At 39.5% G+C, this 27,824-nt stretch overlaps 1 protein-coding gene across 1 annotated transcript in view; it reads left to right on the top strand.

The window, feature by feature from the left end:
• MTMR10 (myotubularin related protein 10) overlaps window positions 1-27,824 on the top strand; it is a 91,585-nt gene that overhangs the window by 41,370 nt on the left and 22,391 nt on the right. The window contains exons 3-9 of the mRNA XM_063449145.1: window positions 5,539-5,675; window positions 6,468-6,540; window positions 7,805-7,947; window positions 15,937-16,027; window positions 20,054-20,216; window positions 22,205-22,292; window positions 22,567-22,655. Coding sequence (XP_063305215.1) covers window positions 5,539-5,675; window positions 6,468-6,540; window positions 7,805-7,947; window positions 15,937-16,027; window positions 20,054-20,216; window positions 22,205-22,292; window positions 22,567-22,655 — 784 coding nt within the window. The remainder of the gene's footprint in view (window positions 1-5,538; window positions 5,676-6,467; window positions 6,541-7,804; window positions 7,948-15,936; window positions 16,028-20,053; window positions 20,217-22,204; window positions 22,293-22,566; window positions 22,656-27,824) is intronic.

Here is a 27,824-nt window from a genome sequence, read left to right as displayed (position 1 = left end):
TTACTTAAAAAATTTGCTTTACTTGCTCTTTTTCCAGCGGCGCTCTGGTCTCTTCACTGCTGGCCACGCTCCGCCTCCTTGGTTAAAGTTATCAAATTTGATAATCTCAGCCACGAAATCACCTCTTCTGAGCTATCTGAGTGATTGCCGTTAGAGCTATCCCTAGGCAGTAATGTAAACATTGCCCTTTCTCTTAAAGCAGTGTTTCCATTAAAAAGCCTGCAGAGAATGGTAGTAGACACCCAAACTACTACTATTAAGCTGTAGTTGTTCTGGTGACTGTAGTGTCCCTTTAAAGTTTATTTTGTGCAGTGACACAGAATATGTTGGTGCTTTATATGGGAAGATAACGTAATGATTCTATATATGGCATTGTGTGCAGAATGCTTTCTGTAATCCGTTGGGATCCCAAGAAACTGGTTGCACAGTGCAGATGTAGGGCATTGCTAGGGTACCACCTTGTTTGTTTCTCTCAGATCCGGATTGTACATGGACATGTGGTTTTCTGTCTACGTGATTCGTCTGTTCAGTAACTGTGCTCAGCTGCTGCCAGAGAGATTTGTAACACATAAACACGTGTTTGCCATTAAGTGTCAGAGAATGGTTTTTGTATGTTCCTTCCTGGCTTTTCATTCTTTTCCATTGTGGCTGAACGTCTCTCTGCACATCCTAAGCTTATTAACTCTCTGATTGTAGCGTGATCTTCACAAACTGGCTTTTCTCTTGTTCTATACCAGCAGTGTCCATTTTCTGCCCTCCAGCTGTTCTCTAAATACGTTTTCCTAGAATTGTAGAAATTGCCGTTTAATAGCTGGAGGGAAAAGTCCATTCTGTTGCCATAGCCAGAGATGTGATCGTATATTTTCTTTATTTCTCTAGGATTAGCTGCTATAACTATTGTCATGAAAAGGCAGATGGGTAAAAAAAGTGGGCTGTAGGGGTTTATGGTGCCTAGACTGCCCCTTTTAACCAAGAGAACTACATATTCGTTTGTTGCTAGGTTGAATGTCCTCTGACCTTGCTCCTGTTATTACCCAACTTAACAGTACTCGTTTTATCGATCTTGGAATGGTGGAATGCTCAGTTGACCTTGCTGGATCTCAAACCTATGACTGAGATACAGAACTCCTTATGTATGATATACGTTATAAAAATCATTAAATATAATAATGATTTTATAGGATCTTGCTTTTAAGGTTTCCTCCTGATGACCGTGCACGGTCGATGACGACAGTCTTTTTTTTAAATTTTTTAAATTTATTTTTTACACCTGACATTCGTTCTCTGGAACTTTCTTCCGTGAAAGGGTAATCAATATCCCCAGTTCTGTTTTTCAGGTCATTTAAAATATGTTTAAATAAGTTCAGCAATAATATCTTTCTTTTTAAATAATAAAAAAAAGTACTCTAGTTTCTAGTGGATAGAAGGGCAATACAAACGTTTGTTCGTACAGTTAATATGTGTACGGTAATCCTGAAATGCTATCATGTTAATGCAGCCTGTGGACATTCCAAAGAGTGGAGCCTGTGCCTGATATTTTTTTTTTTTTTTTTTAAAGCAGTTTTTCAGTTCCACTCCCGGTTTCCATTTCCAGTAGATACAGGAAGATGCAATGTAGTGATCTAAATCCCTCATAATTTAATTAATCACTTATTTTGTTCTGAGATCCTGCTAAGCTAGCCAAGGTCATACAAAGAATTGTGTGTTCACGGACCTTTCTACAGTGGAATGTTGCTGGCACAGTCCTGCTCTGATGACTAAGAATCCATGCGTGTGTCAGGCTTTCTGCTCGCCAAACAGCTAGGAATTTTAGAAGAAATATTTTAACAAGGAAGAGGGTTTTTTTTTTTTCTTTGCTTTCCAATTGTGTTTTTACATTTCTTTTCATTACAGTTAATTTCGAAGTACACTTTTGCTTATGCCCTTTTATCACTTGTGAAGTTGAAAAAAAACTAGACTAAAAATGGGTTTAAGAAACACTACAGATACCCAAACCACTTTATCTCAATGAAGTGGTATAAGTGCCAAGTCCTTAGTGGCTGCCAGAACTGTGATTGGTGTGTACTCGTGGCCTCTTCAAAGTTTTATGGCATGTCAAACAACCTGTAATGATAATGTACGCCTTATAACAATATTTGTTAATGCACGGTCATCGCCATGATCATTACTTGTCTGACCATTGTCCTCACACTTTGCTTTTATATCTGGTAACTGTACATTAGAACTATGAGTGGTGAAGTGGTTTTTAAAGGAAGCTGTCATTATTGTAAAGTTTCTAGATTTTGGATCCGCACTTCCTTATCTGTGGTGTTGTGGATGTTGCTTTACTGCAACATCGACCTCCAATCCTTCCCACCGAATGCTGGTCCAAGTTTGTAGCATAGTTTTCTCTAAAACTAAGCATGACACTTCATGCCAACACCTTCAGGAAACCGTCCCATATTCTGCCATGCTCAACAGTCCTTAAAAAAATGTATTCTTTAAAGACTGACCCATGGCACACGTGGGAGACAAAAAAAACAAACAAACCCACATTAAATTGCTTCATGTGTGGTTCAAAGACCATCATTGCTGCAAGTCATCCACTGGGCTACATGGGACGGTCCTTTGTCATCATGTCCATCATTGACTTGAACATAAGAGCTGACTTTTCTGCTCCATAGACCCCAGAAAACCATAACTAGCTTTCCTAGAACTCTGGATCTGACAGCATTCAGATGGATCCAAACAACCGATAATGTAATACATTGTGTATTCTGATAATCTGGGAGTGAGGACTAAGAGTGGCCCGGACTTGACATTTAGCACCCGCAACATCTCAAATTTTCAGCAGCTGAAATAAATACAAACAAACACATCTGTATTTCCAACCACCCAAAACTTGACATTCAGGCAGTCTGTTCTTCAGTGCTATCACAATACAGTTCCATATTTTTCTATTCTAAAAATAATTATGAACCTGTGATGTCCTTTGTGGTATGTGCTTGAGATTTACATCTGTGTTTGAAATATAGCACACACAACCTGACATTACCACTCTTTAAAATGTTTGGATTTACTCTGTAGACAACAAAGCCAAACGACTTGTGAGTAAATATGAAATGTAGCCTGTCTTTAAGTTTGTTTACATATAGAATAGGAAAATTGTTTTTTTTTTTTCCCCCCCATAAAGGAGGATAAATTATAAAAAAAATCAAAAAAATCCCCAAAAGTCACTGAGGCCACTTTGTGTCATAAAGTGGCCTGGGCAATGTGGTCCTTTAGGTTCAACCCTTGAATGTAAAACTTTTATTTCATTTTTTTTTTTTTTTTTTTAATTATTTAGAAACTGCAATGTTTACAAGTTCATGACATGACACCTATGTTTAAGGACCCAGAGATCTGAAATGCATTAGGTGTTTAGCTTGACCTTCCCTCCTGTTTGGTTTTCTTTTTCTCTCACCATGCAAAATAAACTGCATTTGGACTTTGAACGCTTGTTGTGGCGTTTTTGTTTTGATTTTGTTAAGTACATGACAACCAATAGAAGCTCTTCAGCGGCATGGACAGATTAAAACTTGGAAGCTTGGATGCTTCTCTTTGAGGAGCACTGTATTGGACTATCATGGAGGAGGCCATGCCACCTCCATGAGGTTGCAGGTGGAGGAATAGAGGTAAGCCAGGCAGAGGTAACCTTGGACCAACTGGGCGGATGTGGCATTTATCATGCTCCGCCAATCCGATGCTTATCTCATTAAATTAAGTCTGCCACTTCCTTAATTTAAACTCTTGTGAGTAAATAAGTGATTACAGAGGGTGTTACAAAGATTACTGCAGTGTTGAGTAAAATAGAATTCTAGTACTACGATGTTGCAGTTTCATACAGTGTAACATTTGCATTTAAATTCCGAGTAACCTTGGTTAATTTTATTTCGAGGTTTCAATGGCCATCATCAGAATTGTTGGGCCCAGTTAAAAAAGTTACCGGTACTCATGCACTTTTGCGCTTTTCAGCCTTATTCCTGCATGCCTTTTGCTTTCCAGGTCACTTTTCCCCTGTTTTAAGTGACATAAAAGCTCCACTTGTAGAAGAGGTCATAGCAAAGCTTTCTCAGAATACGTCTGTTTTGAATGTAAAGCTGATCTGAATATCTGTGTACGGGAGACGTACAAGTGCAGGGACAAAATAAGCTACTGGGGTTGTAAATGGCATCACTTCTGACTACCCGTAAATTGATGCTGCGTATGAGTTGCTGAAAAAAGGGCTTTCCTCATCATATGACTCATCCTTTCTCCTTCCCCAATACTCGGTTTTCTGGACTGTGCATCTTAGAGGCCAGGAAAATGAATGCCCTTGTATCTGTGTCCTTACGTGCAGTACCAACTATATATTCCTGATGGTGGCCCTGTATGCATGCAAGGATACCTATTCTTTCCACAGTCACTTTCTGCTTTTGCTTCTTGATAAGTCCACCGATACATTTTTTTCGTGATCTCATGTTCTGGAATCAGCATAGCTCTGCAGGTTCAGAAAAGAGATCTCTAGCATTATTCTTTAAAATGTAAATTGCCAGGAATTCACACTGAACCTTTTCGCAAAAATAGAGAAACTGGAAGAATTTGGTCAGTTATGCTTTTAGCTTGGCTATTTTTGCCTCAAATGTCATATTTCCATTTCTATAAGCGCATTTCCTCCATATAAACAATCATGACATTTATTATTTTATTATTTATATAGCGCCATCAGATTCCGTAGCGCTGTACAATTTGTGTTCCAGGGTCCATATCATTCCAGTGACAGTAGAAAGCTTACAACTCTGATTTTATATTGTACAAATTGTATATGACAGGTGATCGTTTTTCTGCTAAAAGCAGTGCATTTAAATAGAAATGTTTTGCTGTGTTTAGGAGATCACTGTGATGACTAACTGCCCGGGGTTTTTAATCGAGGTTTCTTAGAATTACTCTTGGCCACATGAAGTGTTTGACTGCAGCTCGGTCTGGGACAAATTATTGCCATTTGTATCCAGAACAATCTGTACTGCAGAAGATCTTGTGCACGAAGACTGTGTTCCTTTAATGTGTTGAAGACATTTTATTAACTACGTCTACTCCAGTTTACAAGCGAATGTTAAAAACAAAACCGTACTTTATTATAGTTCTGAATACTCCCTGTTAAAGAGGAACTGTTGGGATATTTTCATATTGCGTGCACTTGTACCCTACTTCTATCAAACAGGCATTTTGTAAAGCGTGAAAGTAAATGTAAATATAGTCTCCCATCTCTTCGAACAGCAACTAAGATGGAGGCGCCTAGTTTCAGAATAGTCATGGTTATTGGCTCGGTCCTTTTCACCTGGTAGTCCGTATAGAGAGAGGAGGAGAAATTACGGTAAACTTTTTTTTTTTTTTTTTTTATTTATTTTTATTTAATTTTTTTTAATTTTATATAAATGCTTATCCATGGTGTTCATCTGTTATGGTATTTTGCAAATGTTTAAATGATTCCTTTATTATACCCTGTTTTTATAACTTGTTTGATTTATTTTTATTTTTTAGGTGAGATCATTGTGAATGAAGTAAATTTTGTCAGGAAATGTATCGCTTCGGACACTAGCCTGTACGACCTGTGGGGGAAATTAATTTGCACCAACTTCAAGATTTCCTTCATCACAGATAGCCCATTGCCATTTCAGGTTTGGTTCTCTTTTCCCATTTTGATTATTCCAATGACATTCAGGTTGTAAATCTGAGAATGTTAACTGATCTTCTAAAAGCCAGTGATTTGTTGAAAATAAAATGGCATTGGCTGAGATTGTCCAACAGGACATAGAATGTTTACGATTTGGATCTAGTGCTGATTTGAAGACCCAGTGATTAAAGTATTAAAGTATCACTCAACCAATCTATATATGTGTGTATGTATGTATGTGTGTGTGTTTGCATGTTTTTTTTTTGTTTTTGTTTGTTTTTTTACCCACTGTCATTTTAAAGGAGAAATGTCCATTCTGTGGAATTAATTTGGATTTATGTAGTGATGCATACTGCATGAAACCTTGAAAATCACCTATTTCTTTCTCATAAGAAGGCAAAGCTTGCTAATAGGGAGGAGAAGTTTAATTTTTCCTCTTCCTGCTATATTTACTCTGTGCTGACTGTCAGATGCAAAGGTCAGAACGTATAACCATCAATTACAAGGAGCTAAGATAGAAGTGCCGAGTTGCTGGATAAAGAGATGTGGATTTCTAAACTTCATTTTATATTTTACACCTCTCAAACCTATATTAAATATCGGAATAAGTAAACCTACTGTTAAATATCCGATTCACTTGAATGATGCTTGCGGCTTGTTTTTATTCTTGAACAGCTGAGGATTCTTGCTGTAATTGATTTGCTCCCCCCCCCCCCCCCCCCATAGAAATGCAGTTTAACAAGATAGGTACACACATTTGTAATTGTGTTCTATTTGTATTTGTTATAATCCGCAGAAATTCAACTATAAAAATTTCCTGCTTGGGGAGCATGATGTTCCACTGACGTGCATAGAGCAGATTGTTGTAGGTACGTATCGTTGAAAGTAAAATCTGACCTCTCCTAAATCTCAAACATCAAGGCTAGCTGGAGATGTATGGTTTGTTTGAGCTATTCTCGCCGCTCATTTAACTCTAGAACATGTGTCTCCTAAAATGTTATGTTTGGGCTGACCATGTTTAATGATACTTTATTTATAAATGTGAAATGTCTGCAAATATAAATATGTGCAAGCTCTTTAACTTCCACTTGACTTCTAACTATCTAAATATGCCAACACTGTATAGCATTGCCTCGATCTTACATTAACCTATTCAATACGTTTCTCCTTTGTCTTTACATGTAGCCAAAAGCAAATCTTAATAAAGTAGGTTTATTTTGAACAGTACAGTATATTTAAAAAAAAAGAGAGAAAAACAGCATCCCTCTCTAGCACGTTGGGATGTGGCATTGCATGCCTCCGTGCACCTCCAGGTCCTCCACTGTCCAGCCGCGGCCAACTCACTCACTCACTGACAGACACCTCGTGGATGCACACACACTCACTGACACACACACACACACACTTACATTCTTGCACACACTCACATCACTGTTCCCTGGGGTCCAGTGGGGATCTTCTATCTGGAGATCTCCTTCCTGCTGCTCACTGCTCCCTCATGCGCTCAGTTTAGTGATGCGGGGAATTTGACGTCATATTGCGGCATCACTACAGACTGCGTGCACGAGGGAGCAGTGAGGAGGAGGAAGACTGAGCTCCTCCAGCGACCTATTAGAGTCCTGGCTGGGTAAATTTTAGCATATTAGGCACCTGCAATGTGGGGAGAGCAGGTGCCTAATTTGCTATAACACTAAGCATATACTTGTGGTTCGCCGGGCCGCAAAGATGTCCATTGTGTGCCGCGAGTTTGACATGCTTTCCTTACAGCATATGCCACATTCCAATACAGCCCTTAAAAATTGTAATTAAAAATAAATACAATTCTATATTGTGTGTGTGTGTGTGTATATATTTTTTAACAGTGTAGCTAGGGGGTTCTATGAATAGAAAGCACTCACTCTTTTAATTCTTGTGGAATGTAAAATGATTCAACATTTAGGGGAAAACTGTATTTGATGTGTTGCACTAATGATAAGGGAGCATATTTTGCAGAAATATGTAATGATGTTACACACCATTTAAATGTCAACCAAAACCAGATGTGCAGAAAAAGTCTAATGTGTGATTTGCCAAGTATGTGAAAATGTAGTAACATTCACATTATTTTTCTTTGTTTTTTCTTTCTTCCTTCAGTAAATGAAACGAAGAGAAAGCAGAAAATACTCTCATCTAACCAGAAACTCAAATTTAATCCAACTGAGTTAATCATTTATTGCAAGGACTTCCGAATATTGCGCTTTCGTTTTGATGAAGCGGGACCAGAGAGTGCAAAAAAGGTACAGAGAGCAAGATAATAAATGGTTTCTGTGGTATTCTAAGCTCTCACTTCTCTCCCAAAATGAGGAACATATTTATTTAACTCAAGTAGCATTCTTTTTCACTTTGAGGCCTGTCTGACCATTTCCCAGAATTCTGTTCTGATAAACTGTACAATTTCACTGTTTTACTCCAAAGAGCAATCCATATGCAATCATTCTTTATTTAAGCACCTCACTGTCAAAATTGCTTAGAATAATGGATTTAAAGCCTGTGAATGTAATATGTGAGGTCTTCAGTGTGTGCTGTTAGTTGTAACTTGCATAAAATACACTATTTCTCTGTGTGTATGCGAACAATTCTGAAGAAGATAAGAATGACCTAAAAGTGATGATTTCTTTGTAGGAGTAGTATGCATGTAAAGTACGCATGCAGTAGTAGTATGCATGTAAAGTACTGCTTTTGCATTGCAAACTCCCCATTGCCTGGTTATTATATATAAAGCGCCAACAAACTCCGCTGCGCTGTTAAATTGGTGGACTAACAAACAAGTATTTGCAACAAGACAAGTAGGACGTACAGGGACAGTGTGTCTGAGGGCCCTGTTCAAACAAGCTTACATTCTAGGGGGAATAGGATAAAGTGACCCAAGAGGTTAGGGTAAAATGTATTTCATGTACTGGAAAAAGAAGGTTGCTAGAAAGAGTGTTCTCTGCCACGTGTTCTTGGAGGGGCCTGTTTGCCAGCTTCCTTCCAAAAGACTATGGGCCCTATAAAAACTATAGTGTAACAAACACCGCTTTCCACAGACGTTTGCCACGGACTCCTGGAGGAGTGTCGAAGCTGGCCTTCTTCCCACAGACTATAGGCCTGTTTAGTGTTTGTAAAGACCCATATTTTATTCCCCCCCGGTTCGGCACTTTCCATTCGTGCGCATAGAACTGAACGCTAGCTCCCTGGCAGCTGTTCGCATGGACCAAAACCGCGAATAGACTTCAGGGGGACTTAGCCGCGAATGCCCTGGAACTCTCTTTGGCATAAAGACTTTGCGGTTCCCGGTCGGTCCTCAGCGGCACTTAGCCGCGATTCTATGGAACTATTTTGGGCATAGGACTATGCGTGCGTTCGGTCAAATTATGACTTCCAGGAAATTCCTGAACTGATCTAGGTGATTTAGATATGTTGGTCACCCAGATCGGGGCTATCATGGGATGTAACGTTTGTGAGGGTTTTGTGTGTTTTAAAGGTATTTTTGGGGTTTTGTAAAAATGTGTTTTGTGTGCCCGGAGATAATTGAGCTCAGTACAGTAACTAACTCAATTATCGCCTAGGCACAGAGGAGCGATAGACCTATTTTGTGTGGGAGTGTCCTGGACCTGAAAGCCAATGTAATTGTGTGTGTGTGTGTGTGTGTGTGTTTTTACTGTAGTGTACTCTCATGTCCAGGGGTGAGTGCCCCTTGCATGGGGACCTGAATATAAGGCCAGTTGTGGCTGCCAATTAAGGAGTTCCTGCCTACCCTCAACATACTTTCATCTCATGTGTGAGGGGAACAGCTGCATCTGCTCTGGGGATTGCTATATCACTATACTCCCTTGGGCTCTTGTAAGAGCTAGACGGCTATGCTATCTTAGAGTAGAGGTCTTCTCACTGGGAGCTGGATCCCTGACTTGGGTCCAGGGTTAGAAGGGACGCTGATACTCCAGCCAAGCTGTGGTAGCTAAGGGGCTACGGTGCTTATGGTGTCCGGTGCGATGCTTATGGTACTCTGCGACAGCTAGGAAGCAGCGATTGGCAGAGGCACCCAGTCGGGGTGCAAGGCGGTCCTCCACAAGTGTATTACTATTTAAAAAAATATATATATTTATGACACTGTAGCAGGAGAGGAAGCAGGGTGGTTACAAAGGTGTGGGGAGGGAAAGCTGTTTATAGTTTAATTTGCTTTCCTAAAGAAGGGAGCTTTCACTTTTTTTGGGGGAGACTGGGCAAAAGTTGAATGGAGCAGGCAAGGGGAGTTAAATAGGAATGACGCAGTCCTAAAAAAAAATCCTGAGGTCCAGCAGAGCCTAGACGGGACTTGTGTATTAGGGAGTGTCACAAGCGCACCCTACTTCAAGAGAGTGCGTGACGTAGTTGTGGTGGTGAACGGGTTAAAGTTCACCATTTGTCGACACTAGACCGGAAATAATTACAAAATCCCCCTTAGCACCACCCACACTTACTTATTTAATGTTGCCACCACCAAGACCATTTTTAAATAGGGTGCCTTTGTCCCCTAAGTAACTTAATAATAAAAACCCACCAAATACAACTTAGCACAATATTTAAGCAATTGCAAAAACTACCAATTAGTCTCTTCAGGTCATGTGATTCTTTTACCAGACAAAGGCAAAACTTAATAAAGGAATATTTATTATGAGCAAAAAGAATAGTCCCAGTGCATACAAAATAGATAAAACAAATTTACACCAACAACAGATAAAAACAAAAAGGATCAAATAACAGAAGTCCTACATCACTTAGGTTTTCAAAGTAATACTTCTGCCCAGGGGGTCTCTGGCAAGGAGGATGTTGACTTGCTTCAAAATTAGATCTTGGGCACCAAACAAATATCATTAGAGCAGGCTTCCCCAGGCTCTGGCCCTCCAGATGTTGCTGAACTACAACTCCCATGATTCTATGAATGAGACTGAGAATTATGGGAGTTGTAGTTCAGCAACATCTGGTGGGCCGAAGTTTTGAGGAAGCCTGCATTAGAGATATACCCTGTGGATTACCACGCCTTACCCAGAGGTGGAGTTAAGGCATATTTATAGAGACACTAAGGGACCACCCCTTTGTGTCCAGACCCCCGTCAATCCAAATGGAAACATTTGGCTCAATCTTCTCTTATGTAGCTTCCACAGAAATAAACTTGTATCTATGAATTTCTTATTATTTTCCCATTCTATAGATATGTTGCACACTGCACTTGCGACCCAATATGGCAAACCTCACAATTCCTTCCCTTCTGGTCAAGTTACAAAACCCATGTTTGGACTTGATTAGAAGATTGTGCTGGTCTCATTTCAAATATCAGAAAAATGAGGCTGCTTTATTATTCTGTAAGTAAATATAAATGTTTCTTTCTTTTGGATATGATACTGGAACTAGGCTAATGGCCATTAACATATCACAGAGATTGACTCATCAATTACAAGGTACAGCCAAATGGCTGAAGCCAGCTAGACAGTCAGGCTTTTAAAAGTGTAGGATCTACACTCTGCAGAGCCTTGATTAATTCACATCCATATGGTAAAATCCTCTTGGTAAAATTCCTATGCCATTCACACTACCACTTCTGTCATCTGACCTCTGTGGGAGTCCCAGCTTCAAAAGATGTAACCCCTTTTGACCTCCATACAATCTAACCCCTTTTGACATTGACAATTCCTTATCTGCCAGGCTGGCAGGTCCTTAATGCACTACACAAATTACATTAAAGGACAATATTCTGTAGTGCAATAATAAATTATGCACCCTTGCCGTGACAGGGAAAATAGGTAGTTAGGAGCATTGTTAGGTAGAGATTTACAAGCAAGTAGCAGGGAGTTAAATTGAACCCTATATCTTATGGGAATCCACAGTAGGAGAAGGTGTGGAGGCATGGGAGGTGCAGGAGCACTGGAAGATGAGCTTTGCAGGCACATTCATTATAGACCATAACTGTGGCAAGCTAGGAATGCATAAGACAAGTGAGAAGCGGATTGCATTAGTCAGGAGGAAGAAGATGGCAGCATGGACTGGACCAGCACCTCTGAGGCAAATGTGAGCTATGTTTATGAAATGGAAGAAGCTGAATTTGGCAATTGACCAATTCCAAACGGTCGCCCCTCGTGTCCAAACAGAACATATTGGCTTTGAAGGAGAAGAACACAGGAGTAGCAGTTATTTGGAGGAAAGACGAAAACTTCTGTTTTGGAGAAGTTGTATTTAAGAAAGTGAGCAGCCATTTGGTTAGAAATAAGCGAAGCATTAAGGACTGAGGACGTGTGACTCGTGCATTTTCTGTGTCCAAGTTGTTTCTTGCTGTATTTTCAGGCTGTTTCCGAAGCATGCAGACTGGTTGTAGTGTGTGTGTGTGTGTTTTAATTATTCTGATGACTTATGCATTTCCCCTATTTACCAATTCAAAATATTCACCCTAACTTAGAGCAAATTGCATGTAACAGTGTTGTCATTTGTACTAACTTTGATAATGTGTCTCATTACCTTGTAGCGTGGCTCTCTAATAAACTTGTACTCTAGACAGTACTGAGATATGTTGTGTACCCGTAGCTCATTGGTGACCTGTAATAGAATAAATCTCACTACTGCTTTGGTTCTACCGTATATCGCTTTGCACTCTATATTTCATAAAAGCAGCCAGTGTGGAATAATTCCATATTCTATTTTTCTTTGTTGTAAAATTCCACAAATTGTTTGGGATTCCAGCTTTAAGATATTTCACCATGTAACTTATAGGAGGTCTATTTGCTATAAGGCAGTTTGAGGCCCCCTTTCCAAAATGTAGACTTTAAAAATAGTTTGCAGACAAAATAAATTCCAATTCTTCTGTTCTCTATAGTCTTAAATTATTTCTTGGTTCTCAAGTTAACGTTCGCTATTTGGTTAATGGGCCATATGCAAAGTCCTACTATCTCCAACACAACAGATATTTGTTTCAAAAAGACATTTAAAGATTTTTAACTTTGAGTTAAAAAAAATACAATTAAACATAGTAACTGTTAAATTATGTATCTAACATCAGGGGATTTAATTATTGGCAGTTGCAGTACATGTTCTGCAATGTTTAACTGGCCACCTGTAAATATGGTATTAAAGGTTTGAAAATAGATGACTCTGCCAGATATTTTAAGGAAAAGGAAAGGAGTCAGATCCCAATGGTTCATAAGATACAGTCGCTGGTTTACAAAATCCTTTGCTAATCTCCTAGAATTGTGCAAATAGAAAAAACTCCTCAAAGGGTGACTGGTTGTTACTCAACAAATGTGTGGAAGGTCAGGAAAGGGTGAAGAATGGAATTATTCATCACTTCCTGAAACACCACTGCATGGTTTCACTGCCCTGAATCATTAGATTTTAGAATTACTCAGATACTCTTCATTCTCTGAAATGATTGGCTTGTTGTGCCTGCCTTTTAATTCTTTAGTCTTACAAGAGATCTACAAGGCAAGGCAGTCTTTCTACTCATTGCAGACATCCGTCACCATAAACATATTTGTAGCGGAGCAGTAGTTTCACATTTCTCCGCTGGTGATCCAATAGTCATTCAGGAACAAGGGGTTAACACAGGAGAAACCGCATCAGTAGTAAATAAAATAATCCAGGAATATCCCATCACCTTTCCCAATAACTGGGTGACACATAGTATCAGGAGCAGAACTGATGTTTAATCCCACATACCCTGCTTTTATGCATCTCTCCCATGCAAGGGAGACACCCACAGAAAATTATACATTAACCAATCATACATAGGTTACAACCCACACATCTCCTTCCCTTAGCCTGTTTGATAATATAATTAACAGTACAGTTTTCATACAGAGTTTTCCCTGTATGAAAAGATGTACCCCAATTACATACCCTGCACCCCTAAATGATACATCCCCTGATAGCCCTGATCTGGGTGAGCAAAATACTCAAAAATCACCCAGATCAAACCAGGGGATCGGGAATTTTGTGGAGGTGTTAGTTTGACCGACCGCACACGCGGCAGTAGCCGAAAACGGTTCCATACATTTTGGCCTTGCGGTCGGTCTCTGTTTGTGGGGTAAAAATCACGAAAATGCTTGGCATAATGGGTTGTACTTGCATTCGTGTGAATCCCCTTGTTCGTATATATCTTTTTACCGAACTTCGGGCCGTTTGTGTGTTTCCTCACAAAGGGATGGAAGTCTAGAGGTCTCAGCGGTGTTCGCGAGGTCCAGACACTCGACGGGTTCCAGACACTCGACGACCAAACACCGCTGGACGTTCAAATGGCAAGATGGCATACACAGTGCGTTCGCATTCTTTTTAATTAGGCTGTAATAACGAATGCTGGGGAGGTAAATTGGAACCACACTTCTCTCAGGGGTGGCCTGGTTGTTCGGTAGTTTGTTCGTATGCCGAACGGGGTGATTCAAGTTGGTCTCTATTGCTTTTCTACCGAACAACCAGACGAATGCTAGGTAACAATTGATTGTATACAATAAAACCAAAAGAAAATACTGTTACAACTGGCAATGTGATGGAAATGTTATCTGCTACAGTATTACTAGCTTTTCTTTAGTTTATATTTATAAAGTGCCAGTAAATTCCTCAGTGCTATACAATGCTGGATTAACAAAATAAATATGCAATCGATAAGGAACAAGTTCAGACATTTGATGCTTAAGCCTTTTGCCATGCCTCTTCTCCAACATTGGCAGAGAGGAATCTGGAATTAAAACCAGATAGGATATTACAAGCCATTATTAATAATATTCTTATTAATAAGGATTGACAGAAGGATGCACAGAGGGTAAGGAAGATTAGCTTGGCTTCAGCAGTCTGTATTGATTATATGGTGTAGGTTTCATTGTAAATGGTGAAGGGTCCATTGCAGAAGTCAAGTGGTAAATTGTGTGAGAGCAAAGAGCCTTGGCTGTGTTTGGGCTTAAAAATGCGCTAATGCAAGCCATTTCTGAAGCTCAGGTGACCAGTTTTGGAGATTGAATTGGATGAGAAGTGAATGAGGGAATTGAGCCATTAAGGAGTACAAGGTAGTGAGTTTGAGTAACTGGGTTGATGGCTGTATTACTGAACTTAAAGGAAACTGAAGAATGGATTACTGGGAGGAAAAGGGGATTTCAGATAATAATCTAGTTTGAAAGCAGGCAGATATCTAGTTGGGTAAAAATAAGGGACTTTTTGGACCCAGTAAAATTTCCGATTGGAAAATTATCTGCTCACTATACAGGACTCAAAGAAAAACAGGTGACTCACTGTGTCAAGAGCAACAGAAAGATTAATAATGCAGAAAAAAACATTACTGTTAAGGAAACCTAGATGTGGGGAGCAGTATATGATTGAAAAGCTGTCCTTACAAGCTATACTTTGGGAATAAAGTTAGCAGATTTGTCTAGTGAGAAGAATTTAATTTTGCTTGTGTTTTGGCATTTAAATGTATTATGGATCCTAATTTACATAACCATTTGTAGTAACGTGTCAAACTATACTATTTTTTTGTTTTTCTTAAAGGTTTGCTTCTTGTGATATATATATATATATATATATATATCAAATTTTTTTTGTAGTCCAATAAAATTTATTATGGGCATTCCATTTGACTTATACTAATAAATGTGCTATTAAAGAATGCTTATTAATTTCTAAGTATGTAGGTGGTTTAAATTTATGACCTCAGGTTTTTATGTGTTCATGTTATGATATTCTTATCCATTTATGTGGAATAATAAAACCAACCTTGCATTTTACTCATGCAATGTACAACAGAAACGCCTCTACTAATTAATTAGATACTACTTCCACAACTACTTTGCACGTTAGAGATTGACTTTAAGACGTATGTTTCGTAGAATTAGCGAGTAGCAATTGTTTGAAAAAAGGCCTTATTTTGCAAATTTGCCTGGGACCTTGATTGTATGTAGCTGCTGGTATTAAATTGTGTTAGAGAAATTCTAGTTTTAGACTCTCTCCTCTTTTGTTTGCATGTACAAGGTTAGCATTGCTTAAGTTTAATTCCAGTTCTTGGGTGCGGTAGGATGCAAACCGCTCATGTTGAAATTGAACTATGTATATGGTGGCAAAGACAATGGCTATCTCTCTTTGACTGTAAACGAACAATAATGATAGCCATTGGTGAAATATTAAAGCATCCTAAATGTGAATTTTTACGGTCTTCTCTTTTTTTTTTTTCTGCCATTTTTGGCTAGTATGTTGATAAACTTGTGAACGCTAAACTCATTTTATATTACATTTTTAAGGTTTGCCTCGCACTTGCACATTACTCTCAGCCAACAGATCTTCAGCTGCTGTTTGCATTTGAATATGTGGCAAAATCCTATCACAATCCAGGTAAGGATATGCTTGGCTATTGATTAATTTTAGAGGTATTATTTTGGTAAAGTAACGTAACATTAACTAAAATATTTCATATGACTTAAAGCATTTTACTTTGATTGTTGAGCAGTATCATTTCTGTTCATTTTTACAGAAGTTACTCTGCTTCTCTCCTAGTTTAAAAAACAAAAAAACAAAGTGTGTGTGTCTCTCATATGCAAGTATTGTGCATTTTCTTCAGGTTAATATTTAATCCTCCCCCCCCCCCCCCCCCCCCCCCCCACCGGGTAACACTGCCAGACAAGACCACATTAAAGGGACACTGCAGGCACCCAGACCACTTCAGCTTATTGAAGTGGTCTGGTTGCAAACACCCATCACCCTTGACACTAGAGTGGTAATTATTGCAGTTTCTATAAACTGCAATAATTACCTCGGAGGGTTTAATCCTCTTCCAGACAGCCACTAGAGGGACTTCCGGAATTGAAACTGACTTTTGGTCCGTTATCTGATGCTGGTAGAGAAGAAAGACTCACAGGCACTCCGAATTCAAGCCGCAGGCAGTTTTATTGTAACCGAATGTAACGCAACGTTTCGACAGTAAAGGTCTTTTTCAGCTTGAAAAAGACCTTTACGGTCGAAACGTTGCGTTACATTCTGTTACAATAATACTGCCTGCGGCTTGAATTCGGAGTGCCTGTGAGTCTTTCTTCTCTTCCTATTCTGGGATTGCTGGTCCTGCTCTGGAGCACCCGTGGCCGCTGGGAATGAGTGCGGTTCCCACCATTTACTCTGCGTTATCTGATGCTGGACGTCTTCACGCTCTGCATGAGGACATTCAGCGTCCGAATCTTTTTTTTATTTATTTTTTATCCCATTGGGAAGCATTAAATAATGCTTTCCAATGGTGAGATCCTAATGCGAGCGCGGCCTTAGGTCACCCCCCCCTCAGGCGGACGTCGGCAGGGGAGGAGCGTGGGCGGAGCTGAGCCAGCGCCGAGGGACATCGGCGCTAGACCCAGGTAAGTGACTGAAGGGGTTATTAACTCCTTCAGCGCTGCAGACGGGGGGGCCTTGACAGAGGGGGAAGCTATAGTGCCAGGAAATCAAGTTTGTTATATTGTATTCCAGGGGCCAGCAACCTATGGCAAGTGTGCCATGCATGACACTCGAGGTGCCTTCGCAAAGCACTCAAGGCTGCCAGAACCAAACAGGCTCTGGCTTATCAGGAGTCCCAGTGGGATTTCAGATATCTGCTGCTACCTAACAGTGATTGCAGGTAGTGAAGGACAATCCGTAATTAATGCATTGCAGCACTTAGAGGAAGTGATCACTTCCTCCCTGTACTTGTGAACGGGAATCAGCACTGTAGAGCAGTCCACTTGAACATGGCCAGCCCGTTCACCACTGGACCCCAGGGAAGCCACCCACACTGAGAGATATACACAGAGCTGCAGAAAAAAAACGTGTACACACACACACCGAGGACCATCAAGATCTTGTTTTAACACAGTACTACTAAATGGTTGCCTACCCATGTTGTAGTTCATGCATGTGTTTGTTTATTTTTTGTAAGAATTCAGGTTAGAGAAAAAAGTTTTAACTTTTATTTCTATTGCCGTAGACTGCATCAAATGAACCCCCCTCCCCCCCCCAGCTGACAAGTTGGGGCATTAATGTAGCTTGTATAAACCAAGATTCTAGTCTCTAGAGTGGTTACAGCATGCCCCATTGTTCTTCAGTTTTGGCCCATCTCTGTCGAGGCATACAGCAGCCATTCTTCGGATGCTATGTTGGCTGACTTCTTCAGCTTCTGTATAACTCCTAATTAATTAGAGCTCTCCTATCCGGGAAATTAATTATCTAACCAGCTGTATTGTCAAAAGGCCTATAATTGCTTCGCAGACTCCTGGCAGCAAATGTTAATTTTCAGTAACTAATATTCGTGTGTACTGTAAGACTCCAGGATTTTGAAAATAAACACTATACTAACAGCACATATTAAAAAAAAAAATAAAATAAAAAAAAAAAAGTAAAAGGGAGAAGGTGATTGTTCAAAAAAACTGCCAAAAACCTCTACAGACCAATAGATTTTTCTTCATGACATGGACTTTAATATGCATTGATCCAACCAGCATTTCAAGATCTCCTTTCAAGCTAGTTATCCAGAATGAGTCTGTGTGTCTTAATGGAGCACAAAACATCATTGGAGAAGGTCACTTGATTATATAGCCTTGAGGTGTCCAACTCCGGCCAATTCTTTGGAATTTTCAGACTGCGAATTATGGGACATATATAGTCCAGCAATGGATTTAGGACTCGGGCTTTTAAACTGCTCAACCATTGGCTGTTCCAAACTATGAATTCCTGTGACAGTGCATGCATTATTTTCATTTTTCTGCATACACTATTCCTAACATTTTATGTTGACCAGTGTACTGTACAATTTACAAAGATGGCTGCACGTATCCTTTTTCACATTTCCAATCCGTATACCTCGGGTACTTGATATCCATTTCCGGTGACATTCCAAGCATCACAGCTACTACAACGCCTTGTCATTTGGTTGCAAAGAGGATATGGATGTCAAATAACATAGGCTTCCCAAAAACCTAAAGCCGACTCCCAATATTTGTGACATGAGGAAGTGACACCTGCTATATTTATGTATATCAGGATTTCACTGTAATGCTGCAGTCCTTCCATGATTGACAAACCGCTATTAAACCTATTCTCTAATTCTGGGTTAACATAAATTCCCTTATTTGTGTGGTACTTAACGTGTGAGAATATAGATTTATTTATTTGATATTCCTAATCTCCATATCCCCACCATCCACTCTCTGCCTTTCTCTTGTTCTCATCCACTTGTACCTTTTGAACTTGTATCTGACTCTCATGTGCATCTAATCCTAACACACTCTCTTGTCTTCTCTCTTTTATGCCTCCCTGCTTCATATCCCCACCATTTGTGTCTCCCTCCCTCTTCTTCCTTATTCCACTCACTTGTCCCTGTCTGCCTCTACAGTTCTGTCCTTTATGAAACAGTTTGTCCTCTTACCTGGTCCTATCAGGCACCCGAGCCTCCAGTTATGGTGACTTCCTCAAAGCTGTAGAAGCCAAATACCCGACCCAGTTGCTCATTAATTGGCGAAGATCTTTAGCTGAGCACTTTCAGCCCATGAACGTCTCTGTGCAAGAAATATGCACATAATTGACATTGTCGGATTTGAAGTTACACCTCCGGCAGGTAGCCCAAATATCTAATGTATGTGCAAATTTTAATACTAAAAAGCTGCACACACAGACTTTAACCCCTTAAGGACCAAACTTCTGGAATAAAAGGGAATCATGACATGTCACACATGTCGTGTGTCCTTAAGGGGTTAAGCACCATAAACATTTTTAAACACTGAAGTGATCATGGTGATTGAAGTAGCCATTTAAAGGAACACTATAGCATTAGGAATTCAAATTTGTATAGATAATGCTATAGTGCTCTGGTAGTTGTTTAAGTCTGCAGCTCCCACCGGTAGGGAGTGAAATAGTGGTTTAATTGGCTCTTTTCCCTTGCCGTACCCGTGTCTGCATTGCCGTTCCTGCCGGCAAGACGCCAATCAGATGGTCTTAATGTGACCATCTGATTGAAATATCAGAGTTTTACTGCCTCAGAACTGAGTCACTAGAGGCATTTAAACCTGCAACCCTTCACGGACCATTTGTTGAGATGATGTTGTCTGGGTGCCTTGAGTGTCCCTTTAAGTCGAGATGCAACTTTCTCTAGAAACAATTGATTTTTTTTTAATTATCTGTAGATCAATGGTAATCAGCATGTTGCTTTTCAGTTACAGAATTGCAACTCTTATGATGCCAAGTCCTCACTAAACATTTTCTCTTATAGCATGAATAATGAGCATTGTGGAACTTCAACCATAGCTAGAATGCCCCTATACACTTTATTATGTTTGATGGTACTTTTGCATTGTTTGAATCTAAAATGCACCAGCAAACTGTCTTTTTATTAAACTCTTCATTTTATAGACGGAACAATAAATGGTATAGATCCTGGAGGAGGTGGAGGAGACGTTGGCCCAAAAACTCCTTTATTTGAAACGTATTCTGATTGGGATCGTGAGATCAAACGAACAGGAGCCTCTGACTGGAGAGTCTGCTCCGTAAATGAAGGATACATGATCTCCACATGGTGAGTGTGTCACGTAATGAAATCAGCTTTTTAATGACTGTGTGTCATAATCAATCTGATTCTGTTTAGTTAATAAGCTACCACTAAATAAAAAAAACTGATGCTTAACTTGTTTTAGACCTGTTCTATACTAAAAAAAATAATTTGTGGGAAAAAAAAGATCAATTTAAAAAATGTCCAGATGATTGCTGCTGCTAAATTTTAACCCTGGCTTTGACACGCTGAATTATTTAGAATTGATTATTTAGGCAGTGAGAGAGCACTTGCTGCAGTATAGACATTTGCATCTCTTTGTATGTTCCAAATGACATGGTTGGATGCTCTTAACACAGCCTGTTGGCATGCAGGAATGAAGTTGTCCATAGACCCTAAAAACCTTAAACAGAATCTGGACCACTGCTTAAGTGTAAAGTGAATATTGTTGCATAATTAACACACACATACAATGGCCATATACTCATCTGGACATTATCTATGCACTTATTGACCTGAGTCATACAGGCCACCCGGTCACTATGAACTGGTGCAGGACTCTCAGCCATCACCTTCCCCTAAAAGAGCTATTTTCACTGTACCATCCCCTCCCTGCTGTGCCTCCCAGCCAGAGAGCTTGAAATAGCTGTAAACCTCTCATGGACAAGTGTAAGACTCTCCCAGATACAGTGCACCTAACTGAAGGTGACCCAGAAACTTCATGGAACTGTGATTCGGATCACGGAGGTGTCCCGGAGAGATTCACAGAGATAGTAAATGTTTGGTGATACTATGCGGGGAAGTTATGTTTTGGGGTATGTTAGGCGGCCTGGTGTCTGGCTATTATTAAATTATCTTACTATGAGAAAATGACACCAAGGCCCCAGGATTGTCGAATGTATTATTGTAATGTTGACAGGTGTATAAAAAGCCTGTGTGTCACCAATAAAGTGTGTCGGTTTACTCTGCTCATGATTGTGGGGAAGAGTTATAAGCACTCCTAGGGCTTCTGCAGAAGGGAAAGAGAATCCCTGGCTGTGACACTTTGGCAAAATAGGAGCGGTCCGCAATACTGAGAATGGGGGGGGGGGGGGAGGGGGAGAGTTAGGTCACCACGACCTATAATGGCATTATTTTTCCATGACTTATGATTTCTAATATTTCTAGGGTTAGGGTGGTGTAGTAGCTAGTGTTTTTAATATTAAGCTAGCACCAAGACATGGATATCCTTGTGTTGCCCATGATTAGTGGGAGTCACACTTTCAGACAGGAACTAGGCGGCTCAGGAGAGAACGGAATTAAAATGGCATAGTTGTCTTTTAGGAGTTTAACTCCCATTAATCTTTGACATTAGGGGCCTCTGTAGAGTACAGTGGCTAACCATGCATTATTCTTGGTTTTAAAACCGGGATTAATTGCACGGATGACATAACCATCTGTACACCTGTGGGGATAGAAAACTGGCAGATCAAGTTGTGTGTGCGTGATAATATTTACAAATGGGGGCTGGGTGTATGTATGGATAGCATTTGATCATATTTGTATTTGTTTTTTTTTAAATGTAAATTACATCTTTAAATGTAAAATTAGCTCAGCGACTCATTCTTTAATTCCATCATTCCTTTCTGCTGCGAATGTAACCTCAATATGTATTCGACATTGCGAAACCAAGTTGGTAGAATTACTTGAAACCCTAATTAACTGTAATGCACCTTTCTGAAGTCACTGGTTCTGGAAGCTGGATTCACAATGCAGATTACTGCTAAGCTCTTTAACAATTTCTATTTTCAGATCACATTCACAGAGCACAATTAAAAAAACAAACAAACAAAAAAAAAAAAACTTGGTATTTGTATGCACTCTAGTTAATGTCTTGTTAAAGATAAACCTACGCATAAAATGTAAGATGTTATGGCAATCTATCACTTTAAATGATCAGTCCTTCTGTGTGTATAAATGTATACAATTAGCCATCATGTCAATTTATTTGTGTGATTATTCCCTTTTTCTTACAGCCTTCCTGAATATTTTGTTGTCCCATCATCTCTGGCAGATCTGGACTTAAAGCAGTATTCACATCATTTTTTTGGAAGACGCATGCCAGTGAGTATTTATTTAAGTATGTTGACACTAGATCGCTGCCCCTTTAACTAAAAAATCAAGCTATCCTCAAAAAGCATTGTATAGATAAAACATCTAATAAATGCGCACAAAAATGTACTTGCCTTCAAACTACTGTAGCTACACATCCGAGAGGAGGCATTTAAACACCCCTAATCAGGAGCCTCTTATCCTCCTCTGATTTATTCCTATGAACCCCTTGAATGATGTGTGTGTTTTTTTTAATACCTGTAACCTCTTGTTGTCTTTTACACAGTTGTGGTGCTGGAACCATTCCAATGGCAGTGCCTTGGTTAGAATGGCAAGCATCAAAGATCTTTTACAGCAACGGAGAATAGACCAAAGGTAAATGTTCAGTGTGGGCATAAATTCCATCATTTTGTTGTTGGCGCAGGACTAGGCTAGATTAGGTAGCTGGGCAGTTGGTAAACGCAAATGTCCATATCAAGTAGTCAATATTTACTAAAGAGCAGACCAAGTAAAGATTATGGTTTTATTATTTATATAGCGCCAGCAAATTCCATAGCTCATTGAAACATTTGGTGCGTTACATCTGGCTACCCCTGCCCTAAAGGGAGATTTCACTAACTTCAAAGTAGCAATAATTGCTGGTATTAGAAACAGGAATTACAATCTGATCTTGCTGCAAGTCAGCAAGTTTTCCTTCTACCAGCTAACCTCATCCTTTCTAACCTGTATTAGTATTAATGGAAAATAATCTTGTGCGTGTATGTGTGGATTGTTAAAGGTACATGTAAGGTATGGGGTTAAGTAGCACGTCTCTAACACAAACAAACAAAAAACCCTAGTCTTATACAATTTTGAACCTCATTATCAACTATGGTTTGTATTAAAAACAAAATGAAAGCTTTGAAACATGATGTGCATATTAGGACATAAACGTAGGATAAAACAAAGCAAATTAAGGGGTGACTCCAATCGACATGACAATTTCACTGATTTAAAGTGGTTTATGGTTTTGGGAAACACAACATACTGAGATACTTGAATCTGGGGGCTAGTTGCATCCCCAGCACATGTCATCGGTAGCCTAGCACTCTGTTATGGGCTGGCAATATCAATTCTGTGCATAAAATATGACCGTTGTGCGCGCGCCAACAAACTCTGCAACGCTTTACAAAGATGAGCAAAAATGTTCCCATTGCAGGCATAGCGCCTACAAGGGGAAGCTAACTCTTTCTGTGGGCACTGCCTTCCTCCTCTCACCAGCTAAAAGAGTTGGCGAAATGGTCCAATCACATGCTTCTCTCTGAGAATCCTGTGATTGGACTGCACGGCCCTAGTGATATCAGAGGGGAGCAATGCTCCTGGCACTGTAATAACATACTAACTTAATAGGCATGTTCTACAATAATATGAGTTTTTGTCAGTAGCCTTATTGCATTTATGAACAAATAATATATAACTTGAATTTCCATAATATCCGTTACACTAAGCATCTGTTCTATACAGGACATTGTGGCTGTAGAATGGAGCTGCAGGGTAAAAACAACCCTGTGAAACAAAGCGAAGTCTGAGTGAGGCTTCATGGGCTACATTTTGTTTTGATTTAAATTTTGTTCAGAAGTTAAATGTGCCTGATTGTTAAATTATTCCCAGGGCTGTTTGTAACTGCAGTCCTGTCCTGCATATTGTGCACTTATTTATAGGTGGCTGGAAAATGGGCAAACTATATTATGCAGATAGTCATCTGGCAGAGTAAAGATTCCCCATGCATAAGTACTTTCTGTTCCTCTTATGTGGGTTTTGTGCAGGCAGTCAAACACATCATATTTTTTTCTTTTTCTTTCTATATAAATATGTTTTCATATTCTGTCTGGGGAAGGAAGGAATTTAGATATGTATCGATATGTTAAAACATATCATAATGATAAAAGGAAAAGTCACTGCGGTTAATTACCACTGCCCCGTCTGGATTGATCATCCTGCTGGTTGGAATTGCTTGGAAGCCACCATAGGCGTGCACAGCCTATTGCATTAGGTGCGTGTGTGTATGTATGTATTTATGTATGTTTATGAAATACAAGCCCACATTTCGCTGTCCCACCTCACACTATTTACAGCCACAGACCTACATTTCGCTGTCCCACCTCACCCTATTTACAGCCATAGCCTCACATTTCTGTGCCCTATGTCACCCCTATTTGTCTCCACAACCCACCTCTATCCTCCTGGCTGCATTCAATCTGCTCTCTGTCTCCCAGGTGCTGCTCCTCTTGTAGCGGTGTTAAGGTCGCTCTGCATGTGTGGAATGAGAGCAGAGGATGTGATGTCTGCTCCTTTCCTCTCCTCTCATCCCACACAGAGAGAGAGTGCCTGTACTGCATCGCGCACAGAGTGTGCCTGGAAGGGGGACACACGTGCTGCCAGGTCTCTCATTGCGGGGAACAGCTCAGAGGTGATACTGCGATAGTTGCAGGCCCCACACAGGCAGGGCCCGCAACTATCGCTGGAATAAGGCACAATAAATAATGCTGGGCCAGATAGGAGATCCAACCCCCGGTCAATGCATCCGGGTCCCTGACTGCTACCGGCCCTCGGTCATAATTAGGGTGTGCCCAGGTACACCCTGTGCGCATGCCTATGGAAGCTTCTTGACATAATCTCTGGTACGGCAATGTGTGGCCAGCATCATTCTAGTACATGGGTTAAACAAATCTAGTGAAAATTCCGCTGTTGCTCAGCTAGGCCTTTTAGGATTATTTCTTGGAGTTATTATAGCCAGTAGGATTCTAGATGACTCTAGCTCCTACAGCAACAATAGTAGTTCAAGAACAGGATGGTGTTATTTTATTAAATTTATGTTCAAGAGGTCTGGAGCAAATTAGCATGAGTGACAACTATTGTTCCTGCATTCATTCCTAAACAAACATGGGAAATAAAGGACCACAGAATATGTTGCCATCAGAAGTTTCCTGAAAAGAAAAATGTACTAAACACCAAGAGATAGGGTTCTTAACCAAGAGTACAGCTATATAATGCAGTCCATACAGACCAAGTGCAAAACAGGTATAAATAATACATGAATATATTCACTTGAAAAAGCTTTTAAAATAAATGTAAATGAGTTTTTTTTAGATTTGGTTATTCCACGCTCCTACTGTTGTATTGTTTTGCCTTATTTACTCGACTGGTAGTTAAATATTGCAGAAAATGACACAGCTGCAAGATACTCTTTAGAAGATTTTTTTTTCCTCTAGAATATAAAGAACGCTGTTTGTGTTCTATTGATTTTAGAAGATCTATTTTTTGTGTAATTTCTGAACGTTTTTCACTTTCTTGTCAGAAACCTGCTGGTCTGATTATCTTCTTTTTTTTGTGTATTTTATTTGCTTTAACATGGGGGGAAAAAATGGCAAGCTGCATAAGTAGAATCTGCAATAATATTTTCTCTGAGATGGAAGATAAAACAATGGCAGGTGCACGAAACATGTAGCATTACAATAAAAATAGCCTGATAGGCACAGGAAGGGAGATCTGTGACGGTAAGAATTCAGTTTACTTGCTGAAAACACTCGTGTTATCTCGCAGGGTGTGAAGTCAAGATAACATGAGAGGTCCTTACCATGCTTTCTTACAGCAGTAATCCGAACACTGATAAAGTTCATAGATAAATATGCAAATACCTTGAAAGAAAAAAAAAAAAAACTACCATGTTCTTCTATCACAGCTAGGAGTAGTTAGGCACCCTTATCATTTGAAACACTAACCTTTTCAGTGTCCGTTGGGGATCTGACGCAGAGGAGATTAAAGTATGGCATTCGTTCTTTCGAATTAAATTACGCTGTTATTTTCGACCCTTCTCTATCCTGTTACGGAGAATACCTGTCACTGAACTTTGCACGTCCACTGGCTGTGCCGTATGGAGCGGAATCTGTGTCTGCTATATTAAATGTTTGCCTTTTAATCAAATTGTACTGGGGGATACCTTTCCAGGGCAAATAATTCAATCCATACATAAATGTATTTTCTCAAATGGTTAGTAAGCTTCTTTTTGGAAAAGGGGAAAAAAAAACTCTAATTTGCTGTTTCATATTTGTACTTTGCATAATGTATTGCCACTTACTATTTTATCAATAATATTGATTTTAAAAAACAAAACAATTGGAGGGGCCTCCCAATACAGTGTGCGGTGGCCCATAGCTAGGTCTGACCTACACCATACCTCCAAAGTGTCCCTATTTTTGGCCCTAATGTCCCTCTTTTCTGTGTCTATAACAGATATTTACACTCAGTGTGTAATGTGTCTGTAAACTACAATAAACCTGTTTAAAAATCAGTCTGTGTAAATAAGCGACAATGTTCTTGTTTCAGATTACATATTTTTTGCATGAATTACTTTTAGTAAGTTATCTAAATAGAAGAGCCCCACCTCTGGCCACACCCCTATTCACACCCCTAAAATGAGTGTTCATCTTTGTCCATTCGAAATGTTGATATCACTGCTTAAATGCCAAATGTATGCCTGCCAGCTAGCCATTGCACGGGTTAATATAATGTTCAGCTTTAATCTATGCAAGATATCTGCCAAGCAGGAACTGGATTCTCTTCTTCGCCCTACTGAGAAATATGAATGGAATTTGCTTGTTTTTTTTTTCTTTGTTTTTATTTTACATACAATGTGTCACTTAAGAACTGGAATGTAACAATTGTACCCAAAACCTTGGTATTTAATCAGTTCACTAAAATACATAATGCAAACCAGTGTCCAGTTGTTTAAATAGGACTGTTTTATAGAGCCAAATAGCACGGGAAGACTGCCATTACAATTTTAGTATTTAGTTTTTCAGTGAAGTGAAAAGAAAAGAAAATAAAAAAATATTAAATAAACAATAAAATAATAAACAATTTTTTTTTAAAAAAATCAAAGTATCTTACTTTCAGCCAATGTGTTGGCTATGCATTTGCAGGAAATTTAGAGCAGAATAGATTTTATTCAGACTGGCTTTTATATCTAATCTATATATCTTATCTATTCAATCATCCCATGTGTATATCCGCTTCAGACCTTGGAACACAGATATGTTGGAAGGCACCTTTTGTAACAAAGTTACAGTTTTAATTTTTGTATTGTTTGCTGGAGTTGGCAGCAAGGCACTTTACAATGATGGATTGTGTGTGTGTGTGTGTGTGTGTGTGTTGCGTTGCGTTGCTGGCAGCTTTACAAATCACTGCACATCAGTTTTTAGGTGTGGCTGCAATCATTTGATCTCAGTTCCGCTCATCCTAAGAGATATGGAACTGTGGCTGTGTATAATAAACTCCTTGCATAACCTCTTGTATTATATTAGCCCCTATAAATCACAACAAGATGAACAGCCTTGAGATATTTTTTTTTTTTGAGCCAATTGAAAGGACAGAATTATTTGTGTCCATAAGGATCACAGCAAGCAAGAAAAGTTTCCTGAAAGGGTTAATTAAGAATGAGTGCTGAGATAAGTAGATCTCCCCATACGGCAGGCTGTATGCCAAGAATACAGCTGTGAAAATAGA

The sequence above is a fragment of the Pelobates fuscus genome, chromosome 3, assembly GCF_036172605.1.
Source record: "Pelobates fuscus isolate aPelFus1 chromosome 3, aPelFus1.pri, whole genome shotgun sequence".
Lineage (NCBI taxonomy): Eukaryota > Metazoa > Chordata > Amphibia > Anura > Pelobatidae > Pelobates > Pelobates fuscus.
This window is presented reverse-complemented; position numbering and strand designations above follow the sequence as displayed.